We start from the raw sequence: 17,435 nt of genomic DNA, 5'->3' as shown, positions 1-17,435 counted from the left end.
CATCTGGTTTATGTAGGTCCTGGGGATTTGAACCCGGGTTCTTAGGCTTTGCAGGCCAATGCCGTAACCACTAAGCCATTTCCCCAGTTCCCCCAACCCTATTTTTTTTTAAGTGTTACTGGGAGTTGGAGGGATGGCTTACCAGTTAAGGTCCTTGCCTGCAAAGCCAAAGGACCCAGGTTTGATTCTCAGGACCCATGTAGGTCAGATGCACAAGGTGGCTCATGAATCTAGAGTTCATTTGCAGTGGCTGAAAGCCCTGGTGCGTTCATCCTCTTCCCCCAACCCTCTCAAGTAAATAAAATGAATTTTAAAAAATGTGTTAATGGGTTGGGTGTGGTGGCGCACACCTTTAATCCCAGCAGTAGGGAGACAGGTAGGAGGATCCCTGTGAGTTTGAGGCCAGCCCGAGACAGCCTGGGCTAGAGAACCTACCTAAAAAAAAAAAGGTGCTAATGGCAGATTTGAAGGCCCTGCGCAGCACCATGACTGACCTTCCTCCTTCCATTCGTTCTCTCAGAGACACTCTGAGGGTTATTGCTGTGCAGGCTTTTTACTGTGGATGCTTTTCAGAAGCACGTGTGAACCAAGTGTACCATGGCCACAAACCAAGAATTCCAAAGGTAGAGGCCGGAGGATCAAGGGTTCTAACCTAGCCCTTGCTACGTGGCTAGTTCAAGGCCATCCTTGGCTACATAGTGAGCTTCAGGTAGGTTTGGGTAACAGACCCCAAGGAAGAAGTGTGTGCATGTACACATTTGTACCCATTCTAACATGGCCCAATCTGTGTGCCGCTGTAGTGTCTGTCTGGCTGCTGGTGACTGTGGAACACATGTTACTTGGCATCAGCTGTTCTGGGGTCCTAATGGGCATCATCTCATCCTGCTGTGGGCACTTCGGTACATTTTTATTTATCTATTTATTTGACAGAAAAAGAGAGAATGGGTGCTCCAGGACCTCCAGCCACTGCAAACGAATTCCAGACACATGCGCCCCTTTGTGCATCTGGCTAACATGGGTCCTGGGGAATTAAACCAGGGTCCTTTGGCTTTGCAGGCAAATGCCTTTTTTTTCCCTCCCCTGAATGTCTTTGCTGTCCTTTTCCAATGATTGCTACTGAGTTATGTTGTCAGGATTCCTCATATGACCAGGTAACTTGTTACTAGTTCTGTGTCTTGTGACAGTCTCGTCCATTACCCCCGCCCCGAGTTTTCATCTTCTAGTGTCTTCTGTATCCTACACTGTAAACATACTGTTTGGCTCCGAGGTAGGGAGCTGGCCTTGGTCCACTTATGCCTGTGGTCTGTTTGGATTTGCTTGGCAGGGCACTTATACCAGGTGACATCAAGGGAGGTTTGAGCATGGGGTGGGTCCTGAATGTCCTCCTGGCAGGTCTCAGCATTTGGACACACTTGCCTGCAGGCTTGAGGAGTGTCTGGTGGAAACCTATCTGGGTTTGGACACCACATTTGCAGTGCTGGGGTGGAGCCCAGGGCCTTGTTTAGCCTAGGCAAGGGTTCTACCACTGAGCTACACTTTCAGGGAGGGCTAAATGCCTTTTAGAGGCTGGAATGGTCTGGTAGATAATGTGAAGATCTGAGATGTTTCTGCAGATATCTTTAAGACAGTTGGGGCTGGGTGAGGCTGCTGTCATCCTTAACTGGTGCACCTGGTCCCGTGCTGTGTCCTTTGCTCAGTGCCCTATGTGTTTCCATCCTGTTGGGGACTGTCCCCCTCCCCAGAGGGGCTAATTTCTTGTCACAGCTTGTCTTCCCTGTCCACCCTCATAGGCTCTAGAGGCCAACCATGACCTGAAGAGGAAGGAATCGAGGAGGCTAATAAAGGGGTACCTGGCCTCTGCCTGGGCCCAGGGGAGTCTGCTGGGCTGTCACAGGCAATCTCTCTGATGGTCCCGGATCTGAGGTGCTAGGGCTATGCTCCCAGCCCCCACCAGCCTGTTCTTCGCAGCGCTCGGGCCCCGTTTCCATAGTAACTGCTGCTGGGTAACTTAACGATTCTAGGGAGAAAGGCATTCTTGCAGTTCTCTGTTACCTGAGCATCCTGCCATGTGCTTGTTGTCCTGCCCGGGAGTTTCAGGAAGATAAAAACTGCCTCCCTCAGTTTTGAGCCCTTCTGCCGCTTTGTTTCCACTTGAGGGTAGCCCCTGAGTTGGCAGACTGCTCCAAAACAAAACCAGTTCTAGAGCTGGGCACTGGCCTATCTCCATGGTGTAAATGTTCCACTGTCGCCCATTTCAAGCCACTGCCTTTATGCAGCACTGAGTATAGAGTTGAGAGATGTGCAGTCACACCCCAAGCTTTTACATCCAGACACACAGCAAGGAAACACGCTAAGAGCACAGATGACAGTAAATTGTAGTAAAGCAACTGGAAAAGTGGGAGGCTTTGGTATTTATTGCCTTTGTTTTAAATCTCATTCATCTAGTTGCAAGTTTCTACAACAGCAATGCTGCTGCTAATGTCTTCTGTAACAACTGGCTCCATCCAGCGCTAGCAAGGGCTCCATGGCCATTCCTCACATCTCTGTCAGACGCCTTTCTCTGACACAGCTGGTTCTGTTGCACACAGCCCCTTCTCCAGCCTGCCTGGCTAACTGCTGCCCCTCCACTGATTCTCTTTCTCTCCTCTTCCCTCTGTCCTCCCCCTCCCCGCCTCTCTCCAGGGTAGCATGCAGCCCAGGGTGCCTCAAACTCACAATGCAACTGAGGCTGACCCACCTGCCTCTGCTTGCCTCCTTAGTGCTGGTATGATAGGAATATGCCACCACTCCCAGCACCATCTGATCTGTGTGTGCGTGTCATTTCTTTTTTTTTTTTTAATAGTCCAAGATCTTTTAACAGCCGTAATACCAAAAATTAACCTCAAAACCCATAATGACACAGAATGAAAACATTCACACTGCAAAAGATGACATTGGGCATAGCAAAGAAATACTCAAGCAATACATGATTTAAAACAACCAGGGCAAACATCAAACTCTAGCTCAAAGTCCAACAGCTCTAGCCAGTGACAAATCTCCCAAGTACGATAATTTTAACCAGCAACAAGTATCTGGAATTCCAATTCTGCCCCTCCAGCTAGGCTACTCACAGTCCTGGAAAACTTCATCAGGGCCATCAGCTCTCCTCATCAGCCATCTCATGGTCCCGGCATCTCCACTGGGTTTCTACTGCAACCCATGGTTCATCCTCATGGCCCCTTGGGTCTTCATGCAGGCATCCAGCAAATCTGCTTCACACTGCCCATGGCCATTTCCAAAACACAAAAAAGACCGTGTTGCAAACTCAATGACCCTCTCATTTCTCCATTTCTAATACTCCACAATACCAGGTAGGTGCCACTTTGTTAATCCAGGGTGAATAAAGCAGACTTTGAAGAACAGGACACTCCTTGAGTACTCAGGCCCCTTCAAAAGAGTCTACATTCTTCCTGTTTTCCCAGTGCAGGTCAGCTGACCCAATCTCAATAGTTATAATCTCTCAATTTACAGGTAAATGGGCAGCAGTTTAGGCCCAAAGATTTTTTTTTTTTCTGTGCCATATCCTTCTGCTCATACCAGTTAATTTCTATGCAAAGCAATGCTGCACAACTTCTCAGGACCCAGGCATAACAGCAAGATTTTCATACAAATTGTCTCTAGCCCAGTCCAGGCAAAGCTCTTTCTCATTCTCACAAACCAAACCTCATAGCCCATAGTTATTACTGCATTCAGGTCTTTCAATTTGACCAGAATAGTCTGCCAAGCTGTACTTACAGCACTGCAAGGCATCTCTTAGGCCAAGGTTCCAAATCCTTCCACATTCCTCTTGAAAATCAGCTCCAAAAGGCCAAAGTCACACAGTCAGGTGTCTAGCAGCAATCCCACTCCTCAGTACCACATTACTGTTGCAGTCAGGTTCTTCTTGCTGGTAGAAATCACAACCAACAACAGCTTGTGGGAAAAAATAGGTTTATTTTGGTTTACAAGCTTGAGCGGGAAGTTCCATGATGGCAGGGAAAATGATGACATGAGCAGAGGGTGGACATTGCCACCTGGCCAACATCAGGCAGACAATAGCAACAGGAGAGTGTGCCCTTCTTTTTTTAATTATTTATTAGAGAGCTTGCGCATGCGAGAGACAGAGATAGATATAGGGACACAAAATGAGTATAAGATTAAAGGTGTGTGTCACCACACTCAGCAAAAAAACATTTTTTAAAAAAATCACAGGTTTTGGTTTTCTGTATTTTCCAAATGTTCCACAATGGACCTCCAGCTGTTGCAAAGAATTCCAAATGCATGTCCCACTTTGTGCATCTGGTTATACATGGGTCCTGGGGAATTGAACCTGGGTTGTTAAGTTTTGTAGGCAGGCATCTTAACCATTGAGCAATCCCAGCACTCGGGAGGCAGAGGTAGGAGGATTGCCGTGAGTTCGAGGCCACCCTGAGACTCCATAGTGAATTCCAGGTCAGCCTGCGCTAGAGTGAGACCCTACCTCGAAAAACAAAAAAAAAAAAGAAAGAAAGAAAGAAAAAAAATTGTATATGTATGTATTTGTTATACTCTTTAATCCCTGTGCCCCAATTCCCGATACCCTGGGGGCCCTCCTCAGTTCAACTATGGTGTTCACTATGAGGTCATCAAGGCCTCAGTCAATTGTTATAGGGTAGCAGGGGATGAGGGGGCTGGAGACCATGCCTCAGGGTATTCCTCCCCACTCAGTGCCTCTTGCAATCTTTCTGTCCCCTCTTAAGCAATATTTCCTGAACCATGGCAGACCTGTTGGCAGTCTGATTTAGCATTGTTCTTTGTAGCCTCTGGATTTCTCCTTTTGTAAAATTTTTATTTATTTATTTATTTTCAAGCAGAGAGACAGAGAGAGAGAGGAGAGAGGCAGACAGAATGGGCACACCAGGGTCTCTAGCCACTGCAAACAAACTCTAGATATATGTGCCCCTTGTGCATCTGGCTTATGTGGGTCCTGGAGAATTGAACTTGGATCCTTTGGCTTCTCAGGCAAACACCTTAACTGCTAAGCCATTTTTTCAGCTCTGGATTTCTCCTTTGATATATATCTTTTATTGTTTGGTTTTTCAAGGGAGGGTCTTGCTCTAGCCCAGGCTGACATGGAATTTGCTATGTAGTCTCAAGCTGGCCTCCAACTCAGCGATCCTCTTAACTCTGCCTCTCGAGTGCTAGGATTAAAGGCGTGTGCCACCACACCTGGTTTTGATAGGTTCTGATTAATCATTGTGTCTGTCACCATCACCCTAGGAATGGTTGTCAGGCTAGCAGTAAAAGCAGTATTCATGATGTCACTTCCTCTGCAATTGCTCCTGGGCCCTGGTCAATGTGGTAGAGGGAGTAAGTCTCATGGTGGGCAGTTGACTATCTCTTTATCTTATTGATGGATCTAGGCTCTCTCCTCCATTTTCTCTGCCATCTTCAGCTGGTCTGTCCCCTCCCAGGCAGCAGCCCTGGAATGGAGTCTAGTTCTGGCCAATATATATATATTTTATAGTGAAAAAACAAAGTATACTTAGAAGTTACCAGCTGGATCCAGTTTAGATGATCCCAATTCTGTTGGCCACATCAGTGTCACAGAGTTTCTTCGCAGCCTGTTTGATCTGGTGCCTTGATGTTCACAATGAACACCAGTATGGTGGTGTCTTCTATCTTCATGGCTGACTCAGTAGTTAGGGGTACTTGATGATGGCATAGTGATCAAGCTTGCTTCTCTTGGGGGCGCTCTTCCAAGGGTATTTAGGCTGCCTCCAGAGGCGCCGGGAGACGTGCAGATCTTTTTTTTGTGCCTGTGGATGCCTTTCAGCACTGCCTTCTTGGCTTTCAAAGCCTTTGCTCTGGCTTCAGCCTTGGGAGGGGCAGGAGCTTCCTTCTTCCCTTTCTGCTCCGTCTTGGTGAAAAGCAAAAGTGTGTGTGTGTGTTTAAAGCACTTTTCAGAACATGAAAATTTAGGGGAGAAGAGAGATAGGGAATAAACTATTATCAATACAGACATAATGAAATAGCAGATGGGTGTTCAGGCTACATGAGCTCAAAGAAATAGAGGAGCTGTTGCTTAGTGGGAGGGCGTCCCTAAGGATACTTTGGTCTTCAGATGCCCCAAGGTTTGGCTGTCATGTTGCAGCTCGTAACACAAATTTGGCATCGTGTCCCAACAGGTGTTGTTGTTTTGAGTACCTGACACAAGGACTTTATATACTTGCAACTATTGAGACAACTTGGCAAAGCAGAAGACTTTTTTTTTTGGTTTTTCGAGGTAGGGTCTCACTGTAGCCCAGGCTGACCTGAAATTCACTATGGAGTCTCAGGTGGCCTCGAGCTCACGGTGATCTCCACCTCTGCTTCCTGAATGCTGGGATTAAAGGCTTGCGCCACCATGCCCAGCAACAGAGGACTTTTCTTTGCTATAACCACAGATAGCCTCAGTGTCAGCCACAGCCATGGCCACTGTGAAGGGTCCTCCTCCCTCCTCTTTGGAAGTCCCTCCCACCCTGCCCTGTCCCTAGACAAAATAGCCTCAATGCCTGCTTACCCTCCTCTCCATCCTTCCTCTTTCTTTTCTGTCTCTCTCTCTCTCTCTCTCTCTCTCTCTCTCTGCCTTTGTCTCACTTCCTCCCCCCCTTTTTTTTTTTTGGTTTCTTGAGGTAGGGTCTTGCTCAAGCCCAGGCTGACCTGGAATTTACTATGTAGTCTCAGACATACCTTGAACTCACAGTGGTCATCCTACATCTTCCTTCCAAGTTCTGTGGTTAAAGGCACGTGCCAGCATTTCTGACTCTTTCTTTCTTTTTTTTTTTTTTTTTTGAGGTAGGGTTTCACTCTAGCTCAGGCTGACCTGGAATTAACTCTGTAGTCTCAGGGTGGCCTCGAACTCACAGCGATCCTCCTACCTCTGCCTCCTGAGTGCTGGGATTAAAGGCGTGTGACACCACCCCAGCTTCTTTTTTTTTTTTAATTAAAAATATATTTATTTACTTGAGAGAGAGGCGGATAGATAATGGGCACACCAGAGCCCTTGGCTGCAAATGAACTCCAGATGCATGTGCCACCCTGTGCATCTTGCTTAGGTGGGTCCTGGGCAATTGAACCTGGGCTCTTAGGCTTTGCAGACAAACACCTTAACCGCTAAGCCATTTCTCCAGCCCCCCCACCAAATTTTTTTTTTAAAGAGGGCTGGAGAAACGGCTTAGCGGTTAAGGTGTTTGCCTGCAAAGCCTAAGAACCCAGGTTCGATTTCTCAGGACCCATGTAAGCCAGACGCACAAGGGAGTGCATGCATCTGGAGTTTGTTTGCAGTGGCTAGAGGCCCTGGCATGCCCATTCTCTTCCTCTCTTTCTGCCTCTGCCTCTTTCTCTCTCAAATAAATAAATAAATAAAATATATTAAAAATTTTTGGGGAAGTTTCAAGGTAGGGTCTCACTCTAGCCCAGGCTGACCTGGAATTCACTATGTAGTCTCAGACTTGCCTTGAACGCATGGTGATCTTCCTACCTCTGCCTCCAAGGTGCTAGGATTAAAGGTGTGTGCCACCACACCTGGCTTTAAAAAAGTATTTTTATTTATTTTTCAAGCACAGAGAGAAAGAGACAGGAGAGAGACAGACAGAGAGAATGGGAAGGCTAGGGCCCCCAACTGCTGCAAAGAACCATACACATTGTGCCACTTTGTGCATCTGGCTTTATATGGGTACCAGGGAGTTGAACCTAGGCTTTCAGGCTTTGCAAGCAAGTGCCTTTAACCACAAAGCCATCTCTCCAGTCTTCCTTTTTCTTTTTCTTTTGGGAGGGCGGGTGTCTTTTTTTCCCTCAAGGTAGGGTCTTGCTCAAGCCCAGGCTGCCCTGGAATTCACTTTGTGCTCTCACGCTGACCTCGAACTCACAGCGATCCTCCTACCTGTGCCTCCTAAGTGCTGGGATTAAAGGTGTGCGACACCACACCTAGCCCAGTCCTTCTTTTTCTTTTGAGTCTGGTCTCATTGTAGCTCAGGCTGGTCTGGAACTCACTCTGTAGTCATGGTGATCCTCTTACCTCAGCCTCTCAAGTGCTGGAATTATAGGAGTGAGCCATTATGTGTGGATTCTCTTTCTGATAGGATTTTTCTTGCCAGGTATTCTAGGCTGGCCTTGAACTCACTGTGTAGCCCAGGCTATCCTTGAACTGGTGGTTATCCTCTTTTCTTGGTCCATTTCTTTCTTCCTGAGGGTCGTCTGAGTGCTGAGTGCTGGCTGTGGCCTTTTGCATTCCAGCAAGGTTCTTCTGGCTGCTGTCATCTCCAGAAAGTGCTTCCTGAATCCCCTCACTGGCCCCTTGACATGCGCCCTGAATTCTGGTGGCTTCTGTTTTTTTTTGTTCCACCACTATTTGTTCTGTACCCAAGGAAAACCTCATGGGCATGGGGCCCAATCCATGTTGGATGCAGCAGACAGTGACTGGGCTGGGGACAGCCTTCTGTCAAGGATGATTTGCTCTCCACCCTGCTGGTGCTGCCCACTGGCCCTCCCATGATGGACTTTCTTCCTCTCCCACCCTGGTCAGCCTGTCTCTGCCTGGAAGACCCCTCCCAGCCTCATTGTCCTGCTCTTCCTGCCTCCTCCTCCTCATTCTGGCCAATGACACATGTGCCCTTGGCTTAGTCTAGTTGCTTACCTGAACATCAGTTTCCTCATTTGCTGAAGAGGCAACATAAAGCATCTCCCTAAAGTTGACAGGGCTTAGGATCTGGAGGGGACTCACTTACTTGCTGGGAACATTGCACATAGCTAGTGCCCCAGAAATCATGTTGCTTTATAAGATCCACTTACTTGGCACCTCTTTTAGGGCCCCTTGCAATTCCGGGAGGCTTCTTCAGCAGTCATCACCGGGCACAGTCCTTGTCTTGAAACATCTTACTGCCCTATTCCGTGCAGTCGTTGCTGGACTCAGTCTGGCCTTGGTGTTCAATGAGCACAGACACCGTGGTCAAATGGTGTGGGCTCAGTCATCATCCGAGGATTCTGGGGTCTGCCAGAATAAGCAGATCCTGGTGGGAGAGAGGACAGGAGAGCCGTGGAGGGTTCCTAATGGAGGATGGTCCAGAGTGAGGGCAAAGCCTCCAGTGCTCCCTGGGGTGGAGGCTGACAAGTGGGGTCTACCTGGGAAGGAGGGCACCAGGGGTAGCCAGGGTTGGGGGTGGAGAGCACATTCCTTGGTGAAACAGGATGGGCAGGCAGCTCAGGGTCCTGCTGGCCCTCACCTCCAGAGGGGAGGAGTCTGCCCTCTAGAGTTCTCACGGAGGCGTGTCTCTGCCACAGGTGAACGGGAAGGAGCTCTCCAAGCTGTCTCAGGAGCAAACCCTAGAGGCCCTGCGAGCCTCCAAGGAGCCCCTGGTGATCCAGGTGCTGAGACGCAGCCCCCGCCTGCGGGGGGACAGCTCCTGCCATGACCTTCAGCTGGTGGACAGTGGCACTCAGACCGACATCACCTTCGAGCATATCATGGCGCTGGGCAAGCTGCGCCCGCCCACCCCGCCCATGGGCATCCTGGAGCCGTACGTCCTCTCTGAGCTGTGAGTTGCCCTCAGGAGGACCCGGGCCCTGCCTCCAGAGAGGACATGCCACCTGGGGCAGCTGTCCCAGAGGCGACTTGCTGAAGCTCTAGCCATGGCGGGGAGACCCAACTCAGCTGTCCCTCTCGGGCAGGAAGCAGGCTCCTTGACCTCCAGAGCTGACCATAGCACCTGAGGGCTCCGAACCCTCCAGGCATCTGGCCTCAGGCTTTGCACCAGCTGGTGAAGGGGCCGAGGGGAGGCCCTCATGCCGGGGGGACCTGGCTGCTCCTCCATCCTCTCTCTTCTTCTGCTGCCCCATCGTCTCTAGCTCCTCACAAGCATCACTCCTTGAATCTTCTTGCATCCCTTGTCTGTCCCATTCTTCCACCTGCTCTGAGTTTCCTCCGTTTCCTCCATCTCTTCGGCTTCTTTCTTTGCCCTGCCGGGAAGAAGGGCCTCTCATCCAGGCCTGGTGGCCGTCACCCTGTGAGCGCTGATCCATTCTGCTAATCTTGGCTGGGGCTGCTGGAAGGTGGTCCAGAGATCCCTTCTGTGCACAGAGGTAGGCCACAGGGCCGTCTGTGAGCAGCCAGTCTTAACTTTGGGGTAAGGAGGGCATCCCTGGAGGCAGAGGGGCGCCTGTCTGCTCTGCAGAAGGCCTCTGGGGCCTGGGTAACTCCTGGGGGTGCTGCATGAATGGGGGCAGGAGCACTTGGAGCTTTGGAAAAGTCGGCCCTGCTCTAGGAGCTGGGGTGGGGAAACAGGTGTGGCTACCTGGGTCTTGGGTATGGACCCCTACACTCTCCACTTGAGGAGCACTCCTGGTCCTTCCACAGCATTGACATAGCTCAGAGAAGAGGGGTCTGGAGGTGGCAACCGGGCCACCTTCCCTGAAGAGTACATCTAGAGCAGGGCTCCATGCCAAGCTCACTGGAGCTGGGGCTAGGGCAACAGAGGGGCAGATGGTCCGTCTGACTCCCCACCCTTCTCCTGGGCAGCCCCCCCATCAGCCATGAGTATTATGACCCGGCGGAGTTCATGGAGGGCGGTCCGCAGGAATCAGAGCGTATGGACGAGCTGGAGTATGAGGTGAGCCTGGTGGCCGGCCTAGACCTGCAGCCAGCCTCGGGCAGGCGTCGATGCAGGCCTACTTTCTGCAGCCCTGCTCAAGCTTGGCTCGTGGTGCCTCCAGGTGGCCGGGCATCATAGCCCTTCCCAGTCAGTGCACAGCTGGCTAAGTCAGGGAGGGCGTGGGTGAGGTTGTACGTTCGTCTGTGTCGGTGAGTCCATGTCCCACGCATGTCTGTGTCCTGTTTGTCTTGTACATTCTGTGTGGCTGGGGTGTTACTTGGTAGGGAACCACTCAACACTTGCGCCATTTGAGATGGTAAGAGAAGGAAGGCCTCAAAGCCAAGTCCTACACACTCAGTTCAGGTGACTCAAGGAAGGTGAGGGACTGCTGGGGGTTTGAGGCTGCTGCCCTCTGCAGGCTTCTTTGCTTATGCACTCCTGGGCCCTTCTACCTCTGCTTCCTCCCCTGTGGCAGGAGGTGGAGCTGTGTAAAAGCAGCCACCGAGACAAGCTGGGCCTGATGGTGTGCTACCGCACAGATGACGAGGAGGACCTGGGCATCTACGTTGGAGAGGTATGGAGTGGAGGCAGGCTGTGACACACAGAGGGCTCTGGCTGTTCAAGCCCAAGCCCTGTGGCATCTCCACAAAGCCTGTCTGGGTCTTGTGGCTGCCCAGAGGCCCCAGCTGACTTCTTGGGTGTCATAGTTGGCTGCTGCTGGGTGATGGGGCCAAGGTGGCCATGACTTCAGTGTATCTGGTGAGACAGCCCTCTGCCACCCAGTGTCCAGACACCCAGGACTTGATGGGGCCCACCCTTCCCCCCTTCCTCCCTTCCTTTGGCAGATGTCTGTATGTCTAGCTGCCTTCCACTAGAGTTCTCCTACTAAAGCTAACCTTCCACCTGGAAAAGTTCCCACTGCCCATCAAGTCCCAGGGTCAGCGCATTTCATTATGAGGAAGCATCCAGCAACTTGTCCAGCCCCGGACAAAAAAATATGCTTCTGAGCTAGGCATGGTGACTTACACCTGTTATGCCAGCATGCCAGCACTCAGGAGGTGGAAGCAGGAAGATCCATCATGAATTCGAGGTCTCCTTGGGCTACTTAGAGTGACTCTGTCACAAACCAAACAAAACCAGAGAAAGCTGTGTGTGGTCGCACACACATGCACTCTTGGCAACTCAGCGAGTTCAAGGCTAGCCTCGATGACCTGAAGCTGTAGCTCAGTGTAGAGCACTCGCCCAGCATCCATAAGGCATGACAACAAACAAGGAGGCTGTTGTACAAGCGCAGGCAGTGCAGTGCCAGGAGTAGAGAGCAAAGGGCACGAGAGTGTGGGGCAAGGGCCAAGAAGCTTTCTCTGTTTGCCGCCTGTCTACCAAGCCGAGGGAGGCAAGGCCCACTGTCCCCTGCCTCTTGGAGCTTGGAAGCTGCTGCTCTCATGTCGGGGCAGAGGTGGGAGAATGAGAGAGCTTTCAGTTTGCTTGGGGGCTCCCCAAGGTGAGGCTGCTCCTACCCACTGAGAAGGACACCATAGGTGCCCAGTCCCCAAGACGCATGTGTCCTACAGGTAAATCCCAACAGCATTGCAGCCAAAGATGGCCGGATCCGTGAGGGAGACCGAATCATCCAGGTAAGAGTACGTGCGGACCAGGTCAAGGCCCCTCGGACCCTGGCAGCAGCCCGCCCTAGCCCTCTCCCAGTGACAGCCTAGCGTGCTGTCCAGAACCCATCATTTGAATCTCCTTGGTCCTGCTCAACTGCCCTGAGTGACTCCTGTGTCCCCAGCATCCTAGCCTTTCACTCCACTGCCCTTGTCCTCTGAACATGTCTGCTCTTGTAAGGGCCAGGCGAACATCTCCCTTTCGCTTTCTGCTTATTTATGCCTTTCCAAAGTTCAAGAGCCTGTCCTAGAAGAGCCAGGTCCCCCACCGCCAGTCTGGTCCTGGTGTTCTTATTGTCCCCTGGCCCTTTGCAGATTAACGGCATGGACGTCCAGAACCGAGAAGAGGCAGTGGCCATCCTGAGCCAGGAGGAGAACACTAACATCTCCCTGCTGGTGGCCCGGCCTGAGAGCCAGGTGTGTGTGAGCTCCTCGGACCTGGGGTCCTCAACATGCCTTCTGTCTTGAGAGCTGCTGTCTCTGCACTGAGAGCCTGGGGCCGAGAGGGAGGTGGGAGTCACCCGAAAAGGTCCTGGAAGTGGTGAGGCTAGCTCAAACCTGTCCTTGCAGCTAGCAAAGCGGTGGAAAGACAGCGACAGGGATGATTTCCTAGATGACTTTGGCTCCGAGAATGAAGGGGACTTTCGGACCCGGAAGCTGAAGTCACCCCCTGCCCAACAGGTGAGGAAGGTCTGCTAGTGGGGAGGGTGAGAGAGAGCTGAGAGGGAGAAAGGGGCTGGGGGTGTGCAGGTATCCCAGCCTGAGTGTGGAGAGGAACCAGCTCTGAACACCCTTCTAGTCCTTATGTAACCTACCTTCTTTTTTGTCCTAGCCTGGAAATGATGAGGAAAAGGGAGCTCCTGATGGGGGCCCGGGGCTGAGCAACAGCCAGGAGCTGGACAGTGGGGTGGGTCGGACCGATGAAAGTACTCGCAATGAAGAGAGCTCGGAACACGACTTGCTGGGGGATGAGCCCCCCAGCACCACCAACACCCCTGGGAGCCTGCGCAAGTTTGGCCTGCAAGGGGACGCCCTGCAAAGCCGGGACTTCCACTTCAGCATGGACTCGCTGCTGGCCGAGGGGGCGGGGCTGGCAGGGGCTGACCTACCAGGCCTCACTGATGAGGAGTATGAGCGCTACAGGGAGCTGCTGGAGATCAAGTGCCACCTGGAGAACGGCAACCAGCTGGGCATCCTCTTCGCCCGAGCGTCCGCTGGCAACAGTGCCCTAGATGTCAACCGCAACGAGAGCCTGGGCCACGAGATGGCCATGCTGGAAGAGGAGCTTCGGCACCTGGAGTTCAAGTGCCGCAACATCCTGCGGGCACAAAAGATGCAGCAGCTGCGGGAGCGCTGCATGAAGGCCTGGCTGCTGGAAGAAGAGAGCCTCTATGACCTGGCCGCCAGCGAGCCCAAGAAGCACGAGCTGTCGGACATCTCGGAGCTGCCCGAGAAGTCAGATAAGGACAGCACCAGCGCCTACAACACGGGGGAGAGCTGCCGCAGCACTCCGCTGCTCGTGGAGCCCCTGCCCGAGAGTCCCCTGAAGAGAGCTGCTGCTGCTGCTAACTCCAACTTGAACCGGACCCCTCCGGGCCCTCCTGGCGTTGCCCACCCCAAAGCAGCTCCCTCACCAGGGAGCCCTGCTAAGTTCCGATCCCTCTCCAGGGATCCCGAGGTGGGCCGGAGACAGCATGCAGAGGAGAGAGTGCGACGCAGCCCCAAGACTGGGGTGACCCTGGAGCGCGTGGGCCCGGAAGGCAGCCCCTACCTCTCGAGGCGCCATCGCGCCCAGGCCCAGGAGAGTGCGCACTACCACAGCTGCGTGCAGCTGGCCTCAAGCCGCGCCCTGGAGGAGCTAGGCCCCAGTTCCTTGGGCTTGGCCGCCGGCCCTCGGGTGGGTGGTGTGGTGGCCGCAGCCGCCGAAGCGCCCCGCATGGAGTGGAAGGTGAAAGTGCGCAGCGATGGGACCCGCTACGTAGCCAAGCGGCCTGTGCGAGACCGGCTGCTGAAGGCCCGGGCCCTGAAGATCCGGGAAGAACGCAGTGGCATGACCACTGACGACGACGCCGTGAGCGAGATGAAGATGGGCCGCTACTGGAGCAAGGAGGAGCGGAAGCAGCATTTGATCCGAGCCAGGGAGCAGCGGAAGCGCCGTGAGTTCATGATGCAGAGCCGCCTGGAATGCCTGAGAGAGCAGCAGAACGGCGACAGCAAGCCTGAGCTCAACATCATTGCTCTGAGCCACCGCAAGACCATGAAGAAGCGGAACAAGAAGATCCTGGACAACTGGATGACCATCCAGGAGATGCTGGCCCATGGCGCTCGCTCAGCTGATGGCAAGCGGATCTACAACCCCCTGCTCTCTGTCACCACTGTCTGAGTTGCCCCAGCAGGAGTCTGGCCCAGGCCCTGGGAGCCTGGCCCTGCCTCATCCATCCTCCCTTAGAATCTAGTGTGTGTCTGTGTGTGTGTGCTTGCACGCTGTGCTCATGCACACTCCCGTCTTTGTATGTGTGCACAGGACTTTGGTAATAGAGAAGCTCCAAGAAGGGACACTTCTCTGCCATCACTTCACTTCCTTCTCCTCAAGTAGAGAGGCCACACAGCCAGCCACCATTGAGGTCATACCCATAAGGGGCACCCTTGTGTATGTTTGTGTGTGTGCATGCGTGACGTCCATACCCATGGCACACACGCAGAGCTCTTGATGTGTATACTTGGAGACAGGGAAGTAGGTGTAAGAGAGGTGAGGTGGACTCTACTAAGCACAAGAGAATGTCCAGCTCTACTGCTGAGCACAGCCTCTCCCTGCCCCTGGGAGCTGCGGTTATTTGTAGACAAAGGCAGCCCTGACTTTTGTGGTTTTTCTCCTTTTCTGTGCTTGCCAATAGTTGTTTTTCTGTTTTGTGGACCTGCTCTGGGGGCTGGCAGCTCCTTCAGGCAGCCTGACAAAGGTGAACCCCACCAATTGCTGGCTGGGAAGGAGGTTGGGGGGAGAGAGGGAGGGTTGGGTGGGAGGGAAGGGGATGGGATGGGGGAGGAATGGGAAGCAGCTATCCTGGTGGCCTCTACTCTGAGGGGTGGGGACTGGGAAACTCTGCCTTGGCCTTCAAGGCTTACCCTTGGGGACTCACCTCCTTCCTTCCCAGCGACCAAAGGAGAGTGACTGCAGAGATCAAGGAGCAGTCTCATACAAAAAGAATTCACTGAGCTCTGCTCCTATGTCATCTGGAGCAGGGGGCTTAGAGGTCCAGGGGGTTAGGAAGCCAAGTCCCATGAGCAACAGCGGGAAGACCTCAGGCTATATGGCCTGGAGAGCCTGGTGGGGATGTGAGGCCTAGACCCAGAGACAGGCAGGTGGGTTGAGAGTGAGTCACCTGAACCTCTTTGAGGCAGTGCAGTTTGCAAATGTGTCGCCTGTGTGGTTCCCGGAGCTCGGAGAAGCCCAGGTGGGAGGCAGACAGGCTGTCTCTGCCCCCAACCTGCATCTCAAGAATAAAGCAAGCTGCCTTTGTATTCGGTGGACATGGCTTTCCTGTTTTCATTCTCATCATGCTGTTTGTGCAAGAAGAGATGTGAGCTTATTAATACCTAAATGCAGACATCCCAGCAGGAAGTTGGGGGTGGGCAAGATGGGGTGCGAGTGGGAAATCCAAGGACCCATTTGCAGAAGCTGAATCTGGTTGCTGGGCAGGCTGGGTCACAAGGGAATAGCCTGTCTTACTGTCCACTGAACAGTTCTGGGAGGGAAGACCTGGCACACATGGGAGCCCTACCCAGGAACACCTCTGAGCTGGGAGGGGCAAGAGGCTTATGGAGGGCAGTGGGGATGGGACAGGAGGCTAGAGACACTATCTCCTTCATTCCTCTTCAGGCCCGTCTAGATTGCAGTAAAGGAGACCAAAGGGGCCGCTGGGTATTCCCTAGCTGCTGGTGCTCATTTTGACAGCGCTGGAGCCACCTTTGTTCTCTGGTGGTTGTGCTCTCAAACCTAGACACCTGTCTGGCTTAGGGACACTGGCAGCACTTGGTTACTGATGCTCTGGAGCCTGCCTTGCTGCTGGCAAAACACAGAAAAACACTTGTCATTTGTTCCTGAGCAGCCAGGGGGAGCTGAGGCCTCACATGCTGCTTAGTGTGGCCCAATTCCCAGGTACTTCTATTGCACTTTTTCCACCTCAGTCCAGTTCTCCGAAGACTGGAGGAGGGGGGTGGGGTGGGCTTGCTGACTTAGATTGGACAGAGTGACTATAATTATGCACACCCTCTTTGACCAGCAAACACCAGGCCTGTTTGTGGCAGAGCCTAGGTGCCAGGGCATTGCCAGCTGGTTCCAATGACCTCCTGGTATCCTGGAGAAGGCACTGTAAGGTGGCAGATACCCAGCCCCTTTGGATCCCAGGGCTCTCATCACCCCACCAGCCTTCCATGGCACCACTCAAGTTGCTGGTGTCTGCACATGACAAGCTTGGACAGTGGTGCTGGTGGGAGGGCTGAGTTGGAGCATTGAACATGGCTGCCAGGCTTGATCCCACAGGCCCTAAGCTTACAGCAGAGGGTCACCAGGAAGTATGGGAATCTCTAAACACCCCACATAAAACCTGATGCAGAAACAGCAGCAGGCAGGCAGTACCTAAGGTGTGGAGTCAGAGGCACTGTCTCATGGGTAGCTGAAACACATGCCAACTTAAACTGCTCTGCAAGGAAGGGATGGAAAACACTTGGATGTAGCCTGTGCCCAGGCACCAAGAAGGTGAGGCTGATTGGCTGTTGGATTTGGGGAAAGCAGAACTAGCCCCTGCCTTCTCAGGAAGGCCAGGCAAGACGCAGCCCTCCTCCCTGCTCTCTAGCTCAAGGCAGTCCTGGACGGTTAACCAGACTAGGGCTGGCATGGAACAATTCCACTACAGGAAGCCAGATGAGAGCCTGGCTTGGCCTAGGGACTGGGTGAGGATAGGGAGGAGCAAGACAGTCTTTACGAGATCATGTACAGGCCAACAGGAACAAGACACCAGGTGAAAGCTTGGCTTGGTGTGTGTGTGGGGGGGGGTTGCTGGAGTTTCCCACTCGGCTTCTGCTGTCCAGACAGACAAGGGCAGTTTTAGCTCCTTCCATGGATGGAACACAATGTGTTTTCAATGTA

General features: G+C 52.7%; 1 protein-coding gene across 4 annotated transcripts in view; it reads left to right on the top strand.

The window, feature by feature from the left end:
* Pdzd4 (PDZ domain containing 4) overlaps positions 1 to 15,287 on the top strand; it is a 30,670-nt gene extending 15,383 nt beyond the window's left edge. Inside the window, exons 2-8 of one of the 4 annotated variants that reach the window (XM_004672084.3) lie at positions 9,319 to 9,554; positions 10,553 to 10,643; positions 11,101 to 11,199; positions 12,197 to 12,259; positions 12,605 to 12,706; positions 12,860 to 12,970; positions 13,122 to 15,287. In XM_004672084.3, coding sequence (XP_004672141.1) covers positions 9,319 to 9,554; positions 10,553 to 10,643; positions 11,101 to 11,199; positions 12,197 to 12,259; positions 12,605 to 12,706; positions 12,860 to 12,970; positions 13,122 to 14,672 — 2,253 coding nt within the window. In that variant the 3' untranslated portion in view covers positions 14,673 to 15,287. Of the gene's footprint in view, positions 1 to 9,318; positions 9,573 to 10,552; positions 10,644 to 11,100; positions 11,200 to 12,196; positions 12,260 to 12,604; positions 12,707 to 12,859; positions 12,971 to 13,121 lie in introns of all 4 variants that reach the window. The other 3 variants (XM_004672083.2, XM_045140963.1, XM_004672085.2) reach the window with 3 other exon arrangements.
* Positions 15,288 to 17,435: the final 2,148 nt, after the last annotated feature.

This window comes from Jaculus jaculus, chromosome X (assembly GCF_020740685.1).
Source record: "Jaculus jaculus isolate mJacJac1 chromosome X, mJacJac1.mat.Y.cur, whole genome shotgun sequence".
In the NCBI taxonomy this organism is placed as follows: Eukaryota; Metazoa; Chordata; class Mammalia; order Rodentia; family Dipodidae; genus Jaculus; species Jaculus jaculus.
Note: the sequence above shows the minus strand (reverse complement) of the source record. Positions and strands in the feature narration are given on the sequence as shown.